This window comes from Strongylocentrotus purpuratus, unplaced genomic scaffold (genome assembly GCF_000002235.5).
Source record: "Strongylocentrotus purpuratus isolate Spur 01 unplaced genomic scaffold, Spur_5.0 spur5_scaffold_6, whole genome shotgun sequence".
Taxonomy (NCBI): Eukaryota; Metazoa; Echinodermata; class Echinoidea; order Camarodonta; family Strongylocentrotidae; genus Strongylocentrotus; species Strongylocentrotus purpuratus.
In genome coordinates, this window is record NW_022145612.1 from 52,238,019 (window position 1) to 52,257,688 (window position 19,670).

Below are 19,670 nucleotides of genomic sequence, written 5' to 3' on the forward strand. Positions count from 1 at the left end.
CTCAGGAAAACGGGAATTATCTCAGGAAAACGAAATATTATCTCAGGAAAACGAGAATTTATCTCAGGAAAACGAAAAATTATCTCAGGAAAACGAGAATTTATCTCAGGAAAACGGGAATTATCTCAGGAAAACGAAATATTATCTCAGGAAAACGAGAATTTATCTCAGGAAAACGAGAATTTATCTCAGGAAAACGGGAATTATCTCAGGAAAACGAAAAATTATCTCAGGAAAACGAGAATTTATCTCAGGAAAACGAGAATTTATCTCAGGAAAACGAAATATTATCTCAGGAAAACGAGAATTTATCTCAGGAAAACGGGAATTATCTCAGGAAAACGAAATATTATCTCAGGAAAACGAGAATTTATCTCAGGAAAACGAAAAATTATCTCAGGAAAACGAGAATTTATCTCAGGAAAACGGGAATTATCTCAGGAAAACGAAATATTATCTCAGGAAAACGAGAATTTATCTCAGGAAAACGAAAAATTATCTCAGGAAAACGAGAATTTATCTCAGGAAAACGAGAATTTATCTCAGGAAAACGGGAATTATCTCAGGAAAACGAAAAATTATCTCAGGAAAACGAGAATTTATCTCAGGAAAACGAGAATTTATCTCAGGAAAACGGGAATTATCTCAGGAAAACGAAAATTATCTCAGGAAAACGAGAATTTATCTCAGGAAAACGAAAAATTATCTCAGGAAAACGAGAATTTATCTCAGGAAAACGAGAAAATTTTTTTTTCTCCATGTCACTTCCGGGGCTCCGTACGATGCTGATGATGATGATAACTAATATATTAGAAAACAGAAGAATTTTTTTCTCATTCGGCATGTCTATACATTTAAATTATCTAGGCTAATTACATTATAGGTATATGATTTAATGTAGATGCTTGTCTAGTCGATTCATGATGCAAGCAGGGAGTAGGGATGGACATTCTAATCCAACATAGTTATTATTCACAATTCATTTAAAAGAAATTAGCTCAACGCTCATATCTTTTCTTGAGAGTTTGCAAGAATCTTCAGTCAATTGAAGGAGGCAGACTTAGTCAGAAGAAGAAGAAGCGTCTGTCTAGACTTTTGATTTGAAAAGAAATCATAATAATAATATTGTGTTGTCATAGGTCTTTCTGACTAGACTCACTCACGTACGTTTTATCCAATCATTCTACGTATCGTGAATCATGAATTATAAAAACCTCTGGCATAAAGCCTATCTTCATCACATTGTCTCGTAAATATCGAGATTTCAGATGCGAGACTATACCCAGGGATCGAGAAAGGCCATGTAAACACGTCACACTGCTAAGCAACACACAACAACAATTCATTCATTCATGCACATCTGATTTCACACTGCACTGGACATTCTCTTTGTAAACTCGTCTAAATCAAGTTGTAATACCGGGTCGAGAGTCTTGTGTTTTTCTTTCTTCAAAATGTAAGTTATTTGCACTGCTTTCTGCGTTGTCTACCTTATGTATTAGACCTAAATGTGTGTTGAAAAGCGAGATCGAGCTTTTTGTTGCTGTTTTGACTGCATGCATTCAATTCAATGATCATGCTTTTTTGCAGCCATGCAATACCGTATGCATGGGATTGGGAATAGCATGCCCCATGATGGCCATGCATGTGAGTGAGTGAGAAAGTGTGCAGCTGGACGGAGCTCACAAGACATTTTTTGACTAGACTAAGCATTGATATAAAAAAAAGTAGACTTCTTCTTCTTGGTTGGTTAATTGGTCCTCCAAATTACTTGTCTGACTCTGAGTTTTAACTGGAGGTGCGGATACTATGGCGGGATAGGGTGTAACTTTGTTAGACCTAGAAGTCTAGTCTAGTCTAGACCTATTTATAATTTGTAGATGGGGGGGGGGGGGCGTCAGGGGAATTTTGAATTTGACAGGGTCAGTGTGGACGATAGTCTCCGGTTTAAGCTGGTTCCAATCACGCACTGTTCTCATGAAGAAGGAGTTCACGAATGTGTCCGTTCTTGAGTGGGTCTGTTGGAATTGCCTGTAGCGTTACTGTTGGTGTTACTTAGTCTTTAGTGTTGGTGTTAATTTATATGCCCTCTTCTATCTCTGGTCGTTTTAGGTTGGGAATAGCATGCCCCACATCTAGATAGACTAGATCTAGACCTAGATGATAGATCTCTAGTCTAGATGACTTTTTGCAGATTAAACAAAACGGCTTAATTTTCAGAATTGAAGAGCTGAGCAGAGACCTTGCTGACATGGTCATGCCATGGTTGAGCGAGAGTGAGACTAAGACGTGCTAAGAAATGCTAGCCTAAACATATGCCCCTAGTATTATAGTGACCGTACTCTTTATCTTTCACGTCAAAAATCCTGAACTGTCTAGTCTAGATACTTCTACTTCTACGACGATACTCAGCAGGATCCATAGATGTGCATAGAATATGAAGGTGCAGACATGGGCCTTGGAGCCTTTGATTTTGCAATGTCAAAATAACACTGCTGCCTTTTCTTGTGAAAATGACATTGTTCTTGCTTGAATCTGACAAGAATTTTGGCAGAATAACTCTTGACTTAATAGAATAGGCACAGGAAAAATTGAAGCACAAGACCAGACTCAAGACGAAAATACATGGCCCACAAAATAAATAAGTCAAATATTAGCCTTAATTTAGGTTTAAAAATATAGATTTTAGGCCTCCAAATCATACCATTCAGTAAACCTTGTCTTGCCTTGTACTTAAATAATAATAATATATCTCTCTCTCTCTCTCTCTCTCTCTCTCTCTCATGCCCTTCATCTCACAGATTACTGCCCCTTGCCTAAGAACCATCTAAACATGGCTGTTGCCGTAGCACAAGAACCCAAGGGAATGACCAGGCCTAAACGCTGGTCAGAGGAAGTAGAAGAGAACTACAGATTTCAGCTGGCTGGATACAGAGATGCTGTTGAATATACTTCTATTAAAAAGATGAGGTGAGTTGAAGCCAAGGATCTACCAAATATAATCTTGATATTCTTTTTTTTTCTTCCTGTATTCAATTCAAAATGGTTTATTTAATAATAAATTATACAGCCAGATGCTGAATTACAAATCAGTTCACATAAAAACTGAGTGAACATATAAGTTAAAAATAATGCATTACTTAATTTAAAAAAGCTTGAATAAATAAGAAAGACAATGAAAAAGAATTCAAGAAAAGATATGAATAGCTAAGAAAGAAGAAGGGCCTGAGAGAAAAAAAGATGATGAAAAGGGAAGAAAAAGACACTCGTCTCTGATCCTGCATCTTACAACATACTTTTGAGTATATTTGACTTGAATCTAAATAAGCTTGAATTCATTAATCATAAAAACTGCTGTTTGCAGGTTGGTGAATAGGCCAAGAGAAGGAAAGCCATGAAATCTTAAAATCTCTTTCATTTTGAAAAGAATCTGTACTCAAGCAAATTCAACCATGTCTAACTTAAATGGATCTCAAAGACAGTGAGTACAAAATTAAAGTGGACTGAATTCAGGAAGTACATAATTTTAGTCAAGTGATTTACTGTTAACACTCTAAAACTGTACTGCAGTTTTTATGTACTGTACATGTGGTTAAAAAATACATGAATAAAAAGTACATTTCTTTAGGTAACACAGCACAATTACTGGTATGATAAATTTTATTCATGAGGCTGTCCACTGTTGTGTGTTTTTTTTCAAAAACTTTTGGAGTATTGAGAATTGAGAATACTTTTCTCGATATTTAAGTTGTGGGAGTGTTGGAATAATTTAATCAAAGAATAATTGTAGCATCAATTGTTACATTTTTTCATCTATTACAGCCCAACCGATGGCCCGAGACAGGTTATGTGAAGAAGCTGCAGAGGAAAGATGGTCTCTACTACTACTACAATAGGAGCAGGGAATGTGAAGATAAAGACGTACACAGGACCAAGATGTACACATATTAGATATTTATTTAAGCTTGTATAGATTTCCATTTAGTTCATTTTCTGATTTAATGCATTTTTTATTGGGAGAATGACGAGAAGAGAATATATTACTTGTTACAAACTTTTTTTTCCTTTACGATACTCCTAATTTGTGTTTCATGTTAAAGTAACTACTAAACTTTAGGATCAGTTAATTGTATTTATTGTTATGGTCCTTTTAAAGTCTGTTTCTGCTTGTATTATGTACTGTATTTCTTATAGTTTTACATTTTTCTTTTCTTGTAAAAAATTTGTTCATTCCATTTAAATGAATAATTTCCTGTGTTTTTTCCCCCCTTAAAGTTCATGTTTTTTGTTGTTGTTGAGTGTCAACACATGTATGTTTTTCTATTGACTGCTGTTCATCAGATCACAAGTCACACATAGGTTTGCATCATCTCTATTGATCTAGCCACTGAAATATGATTAGTGATATATGAGATATGTTTTCAATACCAATGAAAAACATGGCCTTTGTAAATAGAAAATTACTCCCATCCCTTAAATGTTGTAAATAATAGAATTGTTATAAATAGATAATGAAGGGAGTCGTATGGAAGTATGAAAATACCGTGTTCAATTAGGACAAATTTGTATGTGTAGATGAAGTGTTTGTTGTAAGTCATTGTTGGAAGTACATGTTATTTACTTCACTCTGATTTATTTATACCAAAGTGTTTTGATATCTAGCTGGTACTAGAAATTGTCATTGTAATTTGGTATGAACCTAGAGGTCAACCAATGCCCTGGAGAAATTTGTATACACTATTAGTGCAAGAAGCCTTTGTCATTCTCCTTTTCCCCAGAAGAAAAGAGTGGATCTGGTAGGTTTTTTAAATAACTTGTTGGAGTCTTCAATTTACCAAGTGTAGTGGATTTGGCACATTTTTGAAAATGTATTTTGGAAGAGAGGTTTGATTTCTAATGTCATGAGTTTTGATATGGAGACATTTTATCTATATACACAATTGACATAGATTGGCATAAATTGTGCATTGTTACCCATCATATCATGCTTCTTACCTCTATCTGAATAAGAAATGTTGAATAATCTGTTGTAACTAGGGCACTGGGGTTAAGTAAAATTTGCCTCTAGGAGTCTAGGGTTACATTTCAGGATTATTAGCATACTAATGTATCCCAAAATATTTTGTTTATAATATGTATGAGGCTCCTGGCCACATCAAAAATAAAAGCACAAGTTGAAAACTGAGAAGCTGTTTAATATTTGTAAGTTTGTTAAAGTGAAGTGAGCTGCATTCTCTGAAGAGTGTTTTTCATCAATGATTCTTAACATTTCAGGTCCCACAAAGTGACCCCCCTCCCAATCTACCATGCAATTTGTAGGCAGTACATTTATACCCCTCTATCCTAATGCAACAGTACAACACAATATATATATTTGAACGTGGGTTTGTTCATTGTCTATTCATTACCTCCCAGAAAATTCTGAAATGACCCCCTACAAAGTCATGACCTATGGGTTAAGAACCATTGATGTACTTAAAAATGTGATTTGATGCCATAATAGTGCTACAAAGCAGTTAAATTGCATTACTGTATTACAGCTTAGCTATAAATCATACAACGTAAATGCAGAAGTACATTCATCATGTATTTATTGAATTCATACATCAAATCGTACATATAATGCCTTCCTGTATTAGCATATCAAATATAATCATTTACAAAATAATCAAAATACCCTGTGATATACAAACTACATGTATACTTGTATATCGGTGGTTAATTTCTATGCTAGACAATTGCATTCTATTGAAACATTACAAGATGAAAACAGATACAATGCATAAATAACATTAGATGTGAGGTGCTATACAGGTACTTGTTCACTGGTCAAGGCAGTATTCCAAGTACTTGAAGTATTACTTTGCACATCACAAGCCCTAAATAGTAAATTAAAAATTATTTGTTAATATTCAACATGAAATTATATTCTGGCACTAAAAAAATATCCCCATAAGCTCACAGCAAGTATAGGTCATCAACAAATATATATTATTTTCACAAAATATTGTTTTACAAGAATAACTTCTAATATACCATGTCTTTCAAACAACTCTGTTCAAGAATGGCCATATGAGGTAAGGATAATATACATTGTATAGCTACTGCCCTTCAAGATTTACATGGAAAACTGGAGAGAAAGTTGAACTTCCATCCATCTGTAATACAGACTGCACTGACATCTCTTTACACATTCAAAATCAATAATTTTGTAGCTCGTTTCGTTCTTGTTATGTTACTGTGGAAGAATATCGTGGCAAATTGCCCCCTGAAAAGGAATGCACCTCAAGTGCCCTCATATTCATGCCCTCATATTCATGCCACATGTTTGCGTAGTCCCATGTGCACATTTCTGTGTCCAGAGCAAGTGGACTTGGCCAGTTTCTTATCATTTTGATGATCCCAATTCCTCACAGTATACACTAATACTTGAATGCTACAGGATCAACCTTTTCCAATTGATTCCACATAGTTTCTTTCAAAATACAATCGCATGAAAAGAACTTGATTTTATCTTTATGCATGGAAGATGATGCTGAATACACACAGGCATGGTCAATGGCCAGATTGACACCCAGATAAAGAAATTCATTAACTTAAATGAATACAAAACATAAGAAGTGTTAACAAGTCAATGCTAATACCAAGCACTGCCCTACAAATTTAAAACAAAAACAACTAAAAAGCATGTAGAATGAAGAGAAAGTGAAGCATAAATATATATATTTTCAGGATAAGGAATTGTTAGAATACTAGAAGAAAACAATTATTTCTACCACATGTGATTTAATAGCGTTTGGTTAATTACGTTTTTCTCAGTCCCATCGACAGAATCAACAGAATTGAAGATGAATGGCACCTTAAATAAGAGTGTCAATAGTCCAAATCGTAAGTTTAAATGTCTTGTTAATATGTCAGGATTGTGATACAATTCATCATCGACAACTGACATGTTACAATAAAAGGAAACAAAAGAAGAATCTAAATGATATGAACGTAAATCACTTGAAACATACTCTCAAGAACCCTCCCGCATGGTGGAGAGAGGACTGTTGCTATGTTACCATACTTTAAGGTAAATCCCAAGATAATGTTTGTTCAATGTAATTTATACTACAATTACCTTATAGAGCAAGCACTGAGAGTTTTAGTATTAATAATTAATCATTGTGTAACAAAGCAATATGATGGCTAGCTACAAGCTGCAAAAATAGAAGAAAGAAACCCTGATACAAACAAACTAACAGCATAAAAAACACCAGCGTAAAAAAAAAAAAAAGAGAGAAAAAAGACCAAACTAGAACAATTCTGTCACATCAAATGAGTGTCATTTATATCTTTGGTCACGTTGAAACACTCATTGCACTAAAAACCCTGATACAAGATGTTATAACCCATTGTGAAGAAATGAATAAAGAAGCTTCTACTATCCTTTGATACTCAAAACCACTCATTGTTGTTTATTCCAAATATGGTGCCTACCAAATTCACTTTCAAATTCAAATTAAGATCATAGAAAACCTATGTACATGACTTCTTACAAACCTGTTAAGATTTCACATACTGGCTTGATATAGCTAAAAGTCCAAGACTTGGAGAGCGTGAATAATTTGAGCAACATTAATAAATCACTTGGCTAATATGCCTTAAGCAAGTTTTGGACATATTATTTACATATTGTTTCATCTAGATATATTGTTTGTTAGATAGAGTTGAATATTCAATATTTTTTTAGATGTTATCACATTGAATGATACAACTGATTTTAGTTACCCAATTTACATTTAGAAGATTTGTTTAATTCATTATTTTCTTTCATAAAAGTAGCATATCAGTTAATGATTCCCTATACATTATTAACCTAAGACAGGAAAGACTATGGGGCACATCTTGCAAGGTGCACGCCACTCATTTTAGTTAGAGGCTACGATGGGTCTGTAGATAAGTTCCTTCATGATCTCATTGCTACCACCATAGATGGCACCCACTCGAGCATCACAGAAAGCCCTAGCGATGGGATACTCCCACATGTAACCCCATCCACCGTGGAGCTGAAGGCATTCCGTTGCTACCTTGTTGATGACATCAGAGCCCCTGGAAACAAGACAAGTAAAGGGATAAAATGATCATCAACTTGTTTCCCTTGCAATTTTGTTACCTTTTATTCCTGATTTCTTCTCACTGAAGTAACATTTGAACTTGATATGAATATAGTTTACTTGTCACAAGAATAAATTTTTGTGTTTATAACACTTCAAAAATCTAAATATTCTATAGTGTGTGGAGCATGGTGTATGACTCTCCTAGTTTTTTTCTCAAACAACTCCCATTTAAATTGAACATTACATGTTATCAATTATAGGCAGGAAGAACATCTTTTCAGTGAACAGGATCTTTGAAGCTCAAATAAAAGACCCCCTAACCTCTTTATTTTCTTCATGTTTAAATGTAACTTTTACAAGTCAACAAATCAGAACAACGATCAGATATAAGCCCAGACATGTTGCTACTGGCCCTTGCCATTGAATATTGTCTTTTTAGTGAGTGAAAAGGGGCAAGTAAAATGACCATTGAAAACAAAATGAAGGGGTAATGAGATTAGGCTTAATTGGAGCCTACATCCTGCTTTAATTCCATTCATCCCACTAAAAACCTGTGTTCCTGGAAGTGGATCATTCAATGTGATACTGTAGACTAAAAGAACAGGACATCATTACCCCAATAGAAATAATGAAGTCGACACCCAAAGGCCTAACACACATCCTAGTCAAACTTGATTTTTTTTGTAACAGTCCTGGGTAGTACATTTATTGCTATAGCTTTGGGCATGATATATTTTACCATTTCACAATAAAATCAAAAATAAATTGTTCTGACAAATAACACACCTTTTTTTTCTTGATTCTCCATTATAAGGTTTATGACTTTCTTAGTTAGAAGTAGTTTAGAGTAGAGAGGGCACACATTTAGAGGGTACTGATTGTAGCTTTAGTAACCCCTTTTAGGTATCTCCAAATGAGAATGTGATAATCTGATACATGCTCCACCTACATTTCTCTGATGACATTTGATTGAGGCTTTATTTCGTCAAAGACATAGGGTTGTGATTGGACTTATTGCTAGGCTTAGAGCTGGGTGTTACGTTCAGGATTGAATTAGGAATTTGATTAATGTAGAAATGTAGAGGCGTGATGGCTGGGTGGTAGAGCAGTGGTCTCATAACTGGGAGGTCCCAGGTTCAAAACCAAGTCAATGTGCTAGCGCCTTTTGGTAAGGCATTAATCCTCATTACCAAGTCCCTCAGAAAGAACTTATGACCATCGGTCTCCTGGTTGTTTTAATACTTACAAGCATGCACATGCTTTCTTAGCAGTCAAGTAAAAAACAAACCAAACTACCAGTGACAGCAGAGCAATTGCTAACTGAGCACAGTCATAAAATAGAGTGTTGCAAAAATAGTCAACTGTGACTAATTGCCAAACAAAATCAGATCAAGAAAGAAAGAACATGTCAAACAATCTTTGGGGACTGACTTACCAGTACTTTGACATTGATGCAGTGTATGTGTCCAATTTGCCTTCCGATTCCAGTCTAAGGCAGTCATCCTGGAAGCTTCTTCCGATGCAGATCAAAGTCTTCAGCTCGGCTAGCTTGTGTTGGATTGTCTTTGGAAACAAACACAAATATATAGAAGAGCTTAATTCCAAAAGGAGCTAAATCCAATTTTGATGAAAATTGATTTATTGACAGGTACTTAAGTACCCGTCTTTCAAAAAAATTATTTACCTAAATTTTAGGAACAATTATGGAAAAATGCACCTTCTAATATCACTTTTCCATGGACGCCTGTACAAAATCTGGTAAACAATTAATTTTTCTCTTAAGTTACACGAATGGATTTAGCTCCTTTTAGAATTAAACTCTTCAATTATGTAGATAATTTTTAACCTCTTGTTCACAACTCTGCTGTAAATAAGCTTAACTGCTATGACCCTAGAATAAGTAAGCTGCACTTTTTTATTTCCATGAAGAATGTGCAGTTTGAAATAACAAGTGTCATGTTCTTGGGGAATCAAAATAGAAACAGCGCAAGCATTTCCAAACAAATTTTAAAATCAACTTGCCAAAAGTGAACAAGAAGTCTGAATAGTTTTCCAAAGAAATGTATCATCACAATCTTAGCATTTGAGTATAGAGTGATCATGCTTATATGTTTGTCTACCGATATTACATTTGCTAAAAGAACATATAAATTCTGTTCAATGCTTTTTGAAAAAGGACAGTTATTCCTTCTGTATAAAATGATATCCATAATGTGTTTTCACTCTTGTAGGGCCACCCATCTTGTTATAAAGCATGGACTGTTATATATTTTATTGGCTCAACTGGTCGCTTTGAAGCCGTTTATCATTTTAAGCAGCCCTTAATTATACTACTTTGCAGACTTAAGTAGTTTGAACTGCAAGGAAAAAGTGCTATTCCAAAAACATGTGGACTGGATTGGAGTGGAAAACAGCAAGAATCATACCTATGCCCTGGAAATCAATAAATCTAAATGGAAAGTCACATATAAGAGAGAACATACCTGGATGTTTCCCAGAGTCTTGCCAAATGCCTTACGCTGCCTGACATAGTTCCTTGTTTCTTCAAACATGAACTCAGTATGGGCCTGGCATCCTACTCCAATGATAAGCCTCTCTCTAGGAAGCTGGTTCATCAACATGTAGAAGCCTTGGTTCTCCTTACCCAGCAACGCACTGGCTGGGAGGCGTACATCTTCAAAGAACAGCTCACAGGTATCCTTTGTGGGAGTAGGGAAACAATGATGGATATAACATGGAAATCATCTTTTCAATCAAAATTGTTACTGATTTATTACTACAAATTTTCTATATTTAGGGTGGATTTCTCCTTCAATACAAGCTATCTTTTTACAAAAATCTCTGATTTTGAATGAGATCAGGAAATACCAAACAAAAGCCAGCAAACTGTGGTTTCCTGTATATGAATATACCAAGATGCAAGGCTTGACTCTCAACACATTAGCTCCTAGCTTTGAAATCCAAACCATTGACCAAATAGTACCCTCATTCTCAAGCTGATTTTGCCTGGCTCTTTTAAATAGATATTGAAATGCCCTGCTTTACCAAAAAGATGTGGGTTAAATTTTTTTTTTTTTAAGTGAATAGGAACTTGAGTCAAATAGATTCTGACTTACCACAGACTTCTGTCCGACCTTCTCCAGTGGCTTCCCCTTGGTAAACCCTGGCATACCGGCTTCTACCAAGAAAAGACTGATGCCATGAGCTTTCTTCTTCGCGTTCAGATCTGTGATGGCTACAACCACCACCACATCAGACAGGCAACCATTGGTGATGAATACCTTGGGTATTAAATAGAAACATAAGATGAGAAAGTCTTTAAGTGTACCAATCACAATTTTTTACCCTCTATATATTAGGGGTTCCACATGATTATACTATCTTTAAAACATGAGCTCCTAACATTAATTCTCTGAAAAAATATGGCAAGTTTAAGTACACTCCCAATAAAAAGGGAATTGTGAGTACACTAGAGTTCCGTGCATGATGTTTTATGTAATGTTTTATTTGCTTCAGTCTCCTTAAGGGTGTAGTACTGGTAAAACAGAGTGAAAACTACATAGTTGCATTTAAGAGGCAATTTACACATGAATCTAATCAAGTTCAAACTAACTATCATTTTTTTATTGAAAGATATATTGTAAACTTTGATTTACATCAGTTTGGGCAGTTTTGCATGTGTTTACATGCATATAATTTGCATAATTAGACAGAAATAAAAAAAAATAAAGAAAAACAAAGAGTAAAATTCATAATTCTATCTACTCTGCCATCTATCATTCTTTTTATATAAAATATGGCACATATGTGGGTGAAAAAAAAATGATGAATGAACTTGAATTATGTTATTTTATTTTACTGTTACATGCCGTACATGATTGTTATTTTCTTCATGCCACAAAGTTCAACATACATGCAATCATTCTATTAGTTATTATGCTTGATGGATGAACTTGAATTATGTTATGTTATTTTACCGTTACTTCTTAAATCTATTTATATGTAACACCAGTGGATGTGGAGAACCTCATGACAGAATGGAAATTCTTTTAGGTAATCCTCAGGCGTCCGCTGGTGGCTTTTTGGCTGTCTTGTAACTCTTAATGTTATATGCTCTGTGTTGTCATTTCTATTTTGTTTATACATGTACCTGGAGATCAAATAAATTTCAAATTTCAAATATATCTAAAAAGGGTTTCTCTATAATGTAATGAGAGAATTTTGTGATATTATGTCTCAGGTTCATTAATTAGTTAATTATGCTAATTAGCAAAATTCACTTCATTTTTTTTCAATAACGGAAGTATGGCTACCTATCACTAAAGGCCATCATTATTTTTAAGGAAATGACATTCAGCACACACTGTCAAAATTTCAGCCAAATTGAATGATTCAATCAAAATTTATTACAAATTATATGCCAAAAATGAGTTTTTCTGTAATTTGCGTGTAAAGATAACATAGTAGAACAAGTAGGCTCCTATACAGATTTTGACGATAAAAAGAGTCGCGGATATCTACATTCACTATGTGCACAAAGTAGATCCACATATAGGGCCTGTGTGAGAAATATGCCTATATGTACCCTACCAACAGATGGCGCTAACAATTCCTTAGTTTTCTCAAAGACTTTTAGCTATTTTCCTGAGTTTTGGGGGCTAAAATAAAAGTTTTTGTTCCAAATTTTCGACTTCCCGTTTGCAATAATTCTACTTCCGGTTATAAATATTCCTTTTTTTTTTTTTTAATACAAATATGGGTATTTCCAAGGCTTCCAGTGCCCTGGTTCTTGTCAACAAGGCTACACAAAATAGTTTTAGGGGAAAAAAGGAAAAAAAAATTGTTATTTTTTGTTTTACCAGTATTACACCCTTAACCATTAACCCACAGAATGCATGGTAAAGTACACTTTATTTATCAAAGTCATACAACACACGCTCAAATGACAATTGCTCTGTGGTCAATATCCTATACCAACCAAATCCCAACTTCAACCCTATACCAAGAACTACACCAAACAATGCCCTAAACATCATCCTAGCTTATACTTACACCGGCTCTAAAATTAAATTTATGGTCTGAAAATATTATTTTGTCTCTTGAGAGCCGGAAGGGCATACTTATAGTCAACATCCCTCTGGCTCTCAAAATATATTTTCTCACCTTGCTTCCATTAAGGATGTAGTCATCCCCATCTTTCTTGGCTGAGGTCTTGATGCCCTGTAGATCACTGTAAATTTAACAGATAATTAGAACTTGTTTATTTTGTTCTCTAAATTTAAACTTTCACATGATAGAATAAGATTTTACATGCAAAAAATGAAATTCACGCATATCAGATGTATCACTAGTCACCACCAAAAGCTTTGCAGACTACCGGTAAGTAAAAAATAAAGTTGATAAATATAAGAATGTAATGGATTTGGTCTCTTCCTCGCAACTTCTTTGACTGATTGTCATATTAAAAACAACCTGAAATCATCAAGTACCTAAAGCATTTTTTTCCCACACTAGATTGAATATGTACCTTGCTTCTGGCTCTGCGATTTAGACGTCATGCAATGTATACTTTGACACATTAAGCACTTCACTGTTCTTAAAAGTTTTTTTTCACCACCATACCTTTATGTCTGGTTCAAAGGAAGATATGTAGCCTTAACAAATGCACATTACATTAGTTTAACTGTAAAGCTTAGCAATGGTGGATCATAGAAATGCTAATGTGTACAAAGTATTGTGTGGTGACTATCAGAATGTTTAAGTTTCATTGCTACATTTCATATATAATTGAAATCAAATGATTTAGGAGAACAAATGTTTTTTTAACAAAATGTTACCTGTGATGTACATATATCGGTGAAAGGCCAAATTTACTAATACAGTGATAACACAGATAGCATAGAAAACCAAATACTCCTTTTTTTGTGGACATTTCTTATTCAGGTAAGATCCATGTACAGTGGTTTCTTTCTTTGTCATGAACATGTACTGTTTATCTCCGCAATCTTGTTATTTACATAAGTGTTGAGTCCATTATATAGTCTTGTGACCTTGTGACCAATGATTGTCATCCCTAGATAGTAAACACATGAGTGCTCTCTTAATGTTGATCTGATATTTTTCAGTTTTAAAACTTGTTATATACGCTCAAGCTATTTAATAAGCTCTGTAACCCAACTGAGCCATCCTTATTTCACTTCATAGTTACAAATACCTCACCTCACATTTACTGCAAACAAACCTGATTTAGTGATCATCTGAATAGAAAGAACACCCGTCTATGAAGACCACATTATCCCCCCCCCCCTTTGAAATGATGTTCATCACTGAAACATGTGACCTGTCTATTAAGACCACCTGCCTATGAAGACTGCTTTTTGTGTCTCCCACGGACAATAGGGACTTTTCGATTTGCACGTTAACTAGTGGACTGAGACGTATGCAGTCATTTTTTAAGCAGTGCGCATACGCATCGAGGAGCTCATCATTGGTAGCAGAATTCTCGAACGTGTTCACCCTTGTTTTGCCGTCGTTCGAAATCTGTGACTGTTCCTAAGCAATATTTTGTAAATACGAAACAGCACATTGAAGTCACGAAATGGACCCAATTGACCTTATTCTGCAAGCGTAGAGTTGTGGAAGCATACGCTCTCTAAAATTAACACATTCTCTTGTGTGTAATTTCCCTTAAATCAAAATTGTTGCAGATTAATCCATAAAATGAAGACATTTTATTTATGCATTGCCAATTTGTTGCAGCATAATTATCTGCTGCTGCTGCTGCTGCTACCACAACTACTTCTACTACAATTGTTTTATACTTGATACTCGAATAATGAGTCTGAAAACTCTGAATGATTCATACCTTCCAGCTGCGGGTTCTGTCATTGCCAAGGCACCCACTTTGGTTCCAGCTGTCATGGCTGGTATGAACTTCTCAATCTGTTCTGGGGTACCATAGTGACTGATGTAGGGCATCACAATGTCACTGTGCATAGGAAAGGCTGTCCCAGCTGAATTCACATAGGCCCTGTCAAAACAAAAAAAAACAGTTTATTAAGTGACGCTAGGGCCAAAGAGGGAAAAAGGGGGTTGTATTATTTCCTGTTGATTCGCACTCCCCCCCCCCCCCCCCCAAACAAAACAAAATGTAGAAAATGGAAAAAGGGTTAAATGTGAAGGTTAAATGCAGTGTTTAACACAATGAAATGCTCATGAAAGTATTTCAGTTTTTTTTAAACTTTTCTAAAAAGTATAAGGAATACACAACAAAAAATTTAACTGTATTGATTATATTTAGTACAGGAGAATCAATATTGGTTTTTCGAAAACAAAAAGATCTATTTGTATATCATCATATCTAGAGGAACAATTCCAAAGGAATAACAAACTGGTAAAATTGTCTTCACCAATCTTTCGATAGCGAATAATAAGGAGGAGGAGAGAGAAGAAGAAGAAGAAGAAGAAGAAAAAGTAAATAAAATAAAAAATAAAACAAAAGAAGGGGAAGAAGAAAACAAAGAAAATGAAGAAGAAGAAGAAGAAAACAAGAAAAAGGAGGGCAAGGAGAAAGGAGAAGGAGAAAGAGGAGAAGGAGAAAGAGGAGGAGGAGAAGGAGAAAGAGGAGGAGGAGAAGGAGAAAAAGGAGAAGGACAAGAAGAAGAAGAAGTAGTACAAAAAAAGGAGAAGGAAGGAAAAGGAGAAGAAGAAAAAGGAAAGGGAGAAAAAGAAGAAGAATCTATAGTACATACAATGAGAAGCTAAACTTACTGTTCCTCCCAGACAATAGAAGTCATGAGCAGATCTCCTCCAATTCCTCCCTGTGACTCAGGGATATCTACACCAAGCAGTCCAGCTGATCCCATAGCTTCCCACAGCTCCTTATCAACCATCCTCTGTTTCTCATACCTACAGATTCAAAACGTTGACATTATCATTTCTCGCCATAGTACATAACCACCCGAGCGCTAATACCAAGCATGGGGGATTTCATAGTACATACATAGAAAGGGCATATTCTCCATGAAAAGGGTAAAAATATTGTCAATGCAATACATACTTCAACCTGTGACCTAACTTTGGCTTTCCTAAGTTTCCTTTTAGCAATTAAAGTAATGACATCCAGAACAAATTGTTCCTGCTATATTTTTTCAATCATATTGTAGAAAGTCTTTTGCCCTCTGATCCTTGTAAAATACTAAGAATCCAGCCACTGTATTTATATAATTTATATTTTATGATGGGGAGGTAGGGTGATCTATTTTTACCTGTCCTGGTTTGGGGCTACTTCCTCTTGAAAGAATCTCCTGACACTGGTCCTGAACATGTCATGTTCCTCACTGAAGATAGGCCTGGTCCCAATGTCCATCATGGTCTCAGCCTGACCAATCAGAGGCCTGTCGCTGTTGAATGTGGTACTGAGAAAAACAATCAATTCAAATATTTTTGCAATTTATTGCCATTTATAAAAGAAACTATCTAAAATATAATACTTCTGAAGCATGAAGTAGATCTAGATCTAAATAGGAATAGGAAAAGTGACAAAGTCACTGTGACAGCCCAATCCAACTCCATCATCGACGGTGGGGTGAGGGCGCGCAAGTGTGCATAAGTTAGCAACTGTAATCTCAGATCCTCATTAAATTCATGTAAGTAATTCACATTACAGTTACGACAATGATAACCATCATTACGGTTGCTAATTTCACAAACGCGCCCGCAACCCATCTTCGTTAAGGCATGTAATTGTATTGTGCAGCGGTTTGCCGTGAAACCTGTGAGAAAGTGTATAGTCTATTAGAGTAAAGGAGCCCGTTTTCGGCCACTTAAGACAAAATCCTATTTTTAGGACTCTTTATTTCCTATTTATTATCATTTCTTGTTCAAATCAAGAAGCAAATATTATTATTATTTAAACAAAAAAAGAATCCCAGAAAAAAATCACGAATTGCCATGACAATATTCATTTCAATTTTCACTGTTTTGGAGCCAGTTATCGGCCGAGCGTTTCAGTTTACGGCCGCATGTACAAAGTCAATTGGAAGCGCTCGCGCGCGCCGTGCGTTTCCGCGCTGATGTACAGCACAAGCGGGCGGAGCAGGTATCCCACGCCGGAGCTCCCTGGTGCTCGCCTGGCCGAAGACAGGCACAGCGGTGATCGGAAGTTGGAATCTGAATTAGACAGACATATCGTGTGTGCGTGGCAGGGTCCGGCTGCATTGATTTAATACATGCGATGAGATACTTTTGAGCTTGCGACTAACACAAAATCGGGCTCTTAATCTGAAAAATACTTGAAATAAAGCTGATTTTATGGTACCCATATTTCTTACATACACACGTAAGAAACTCGATTTTTCAGATTTGGGTAGCGGGACCGGCGATTACATCGCTAAAATGTGATATTTTAGGATATATTTTCCATTGCAAATGTGGTTCTTCAGTGACACTGACATGGTATGGTATGTGTGGGATATGTGTTATGCTATTATGCGATGTATTTTAGAGTGATTTTACCTTGCATCCAAGCAATCGGCCGAAAACGAGAGCTGGCCGATTACCGGCTCCTTTACTCTATAATGTCTTTGTCTTTAGGGAAAATACTCCAAAAGAGATAAGAAAATTGACACAAATCATGACCATTATTTGAACAATTGATAAAGATTTACTTGATTTTTTTGTATATTTTAGAAGGGTAACGTATCTCCACGCCGGAGTAACAGGTAAAAGTCTGGATATGATTCTGAACTAGCGCCAACTTCTTGGTAAAAAGATGTAGAGAAAAAGAAGATAACATTAACACAATTGATAATTCCGCACTGTTGATAATTTGAGGAAAGAGTTTTTTATTCCCGATTTATCTAAGAAACATCAGTTCATATGAGTTTTTTTATGACATTTAGAAATTACAGAATTGAAGGATAAGCATGTCTGCCACGCCCCTTCCCCCTGAATCAAATCACAATTAGGACTAAAAAAAAAAAAAAAAACGCTGTAAAATTGCATTTTAGGTGCCAAAACATGGGTCTGTCAGTTGGAAGACCTTTTTTTTTTTTCTCCCTCTTAGTCTTTGGGCTGATATTTCTCAGTTTTGAATGCTTAAATATTTTCTTTCTCTGAAAAACGGTACTAAAAATCTAAAAGCCATCCGTAGATTTCAATATTTTTTGGTCGGTCGCAAAGGGCAATACAACATCTTTCTTTTTTAGGCCTTATGTATAGGTACTTCAAGAGACAAGAGTCGAGCTCGAGTGCAGTGTGAGTGTCATGCAAATCCACACCAGTACTGTAGGCAGTACTACTAGACCCTACATGAAAAATAACATGTGGGACTAAGCCAGCAATTTAACGCCGGAGTCGAGCCCCCCTTGGCCTGGCTGTGCCGTAAAATACTTACCCCGTGTCATCTTCTGCAGCAGCTGCGGAACATAATCTTGACCCTTGGAAGCAGGTTGGTTTAAAGACTCCATTTCTGGCTGTAAATTTTGCCAAATTACTCAAAGATCGCAACATTGCCATGGTTGTCTTGGCTGGTATAAGTTTGTGGGGTCACGTCACAATGCAATTTCGGAATGCGCATTTGCATGTCATAAGTCATATAAGTCAGACTAGACTAGACGACTAGACTGCGCTTACCTGCTTACGACATGAAACCTTACGAAGTTATGTAACGCAATCTAATCGATCTTCCGATCTCTTCGATGATCACCACAAGTTTCGAATTCAGTTTGGCTTTTTTTTTTTGGTGTGTTATGGAGGAACCCCCCTCAATTTTGTTTGACAAAAAATAAAAAAATAAATTGTGTTAATGGGTGACCCAAAAATGGTGACCGTATACCCCCCCCCCCCCAACGGAACGAGATATTGATCGGCCAAAAGAAAAAAAAGTGCTCTTACAACCCCCCCCCCCCCCCCTGTTTATTCAGCGGCTGGCTGAGACGTTGCGAAATTTTTCTTAAAATCCTGGATACAAAAAAGTGCTCTTACCCCCCCCCCCCCCCCCCCCCCCATGCAGCGGTTGGCTGAGTCGTTGCATAATTTTCGACGAGATTTTCAAATTTTAAACCCCCCCCCCCCTTCAAAAAAAATCTTTCGTACGCGCCTACGAGCACAATATGTATATACATGACAAGCGATGAAAAAGAAGGAAAGTAGAAAAACAAGAATAAAAGCATGAATCTGTAATGGGGGAGGGGGGGGGGGGGGGGAGTGGTCCCTTGATCTGCCAAAGAAAATGTCAGGTTCTCTGCATAATTATATTTCTCACCTTGTCATTTCAATTGCCTACGTAAAGAAAGGTATGGTATACCATACCTTTCTTTTATTCTCCTCTCGATTCAGCCACCCCCCCCCCCCCCCATCCTCCCTTCTCCATATCTCCTAATTCTCTCTCTTTCGTGATAGATATAAAATTGGTAAAGTGATATTTCCTCATACTAGTCATAGCCAATCTCTCATATAACATTTTACTGCTTTTGTTTATGTTTTTATTTTTTTACAAGAGTTCTTTTAATCAGAGCTTTCCAGAGTTTGATCACGTTGGCCCGAATTCACACAGCAAGGTTTGAG

At 35.9% G+C, this 19,670-nt stretch overlaps 2 protein-coding genes across 2 annotated transcripts; one reads left to right on the forward strand and one right to left on the reverse strand.

Annotated features, from left to right (window-relative positions):
* Positions 1 to 1,343: 1,343 nt before the first annotated feature.
* Positions 1,344 to 5,113, forward strand: LOC752118 (meiosis expressed gene 1 protein homolog). Its single transcript, XM_031000494.1, is given in 3 exon segments — positions 1,344 to 1,456; positions 2,802 to 2,974; positions 3,823 to 5,113. Coding segments are annotated over 2 exon segments (270 nt in total). The 5' UTR covers positions 1,344 to 1,456; positions 2,802 to 2,833; the 3' UTR covers positions 3,952 to 5,113.
* A 461-nt stretch (positions 5,114 to 5,574) lies between these two features.
* On the reverse strand, positions 5,575 to 18,655 carry LOC577166 (long-chain specific acyl-CoA dehydrogenase, mitochondrial). Its single transcript, XM_777410.5, has 9 exons — positions 18,499 to 18,655; positions 16,370 to 16,519; positions 15,873 to 16,010; positions 14,968 to 15,132; positions 13,266 to 13,332; positions 11,219 to 11,383; positions 10,586 to 10,801; positions 9,538 to 9,665; positions 5,575 to 8,094 (listed from the first exon to the last, which is right to left on the reverse strand). The coding sequence occupies exons 1-9, from the start codon at positions 18,618 to 18,620 to the stop codon at positions 7,914 to 7,916; spliced, it is 1,332 nt and encodes a 443-aa protein (XP_782503.3). The 5' UTR covers positions 18,621 to 18,655; the 3' UTR covers positions 5,575 to 7,913.
* Positions 18,656 to 19,670: the final 1,015 nt, after the last annotated feature.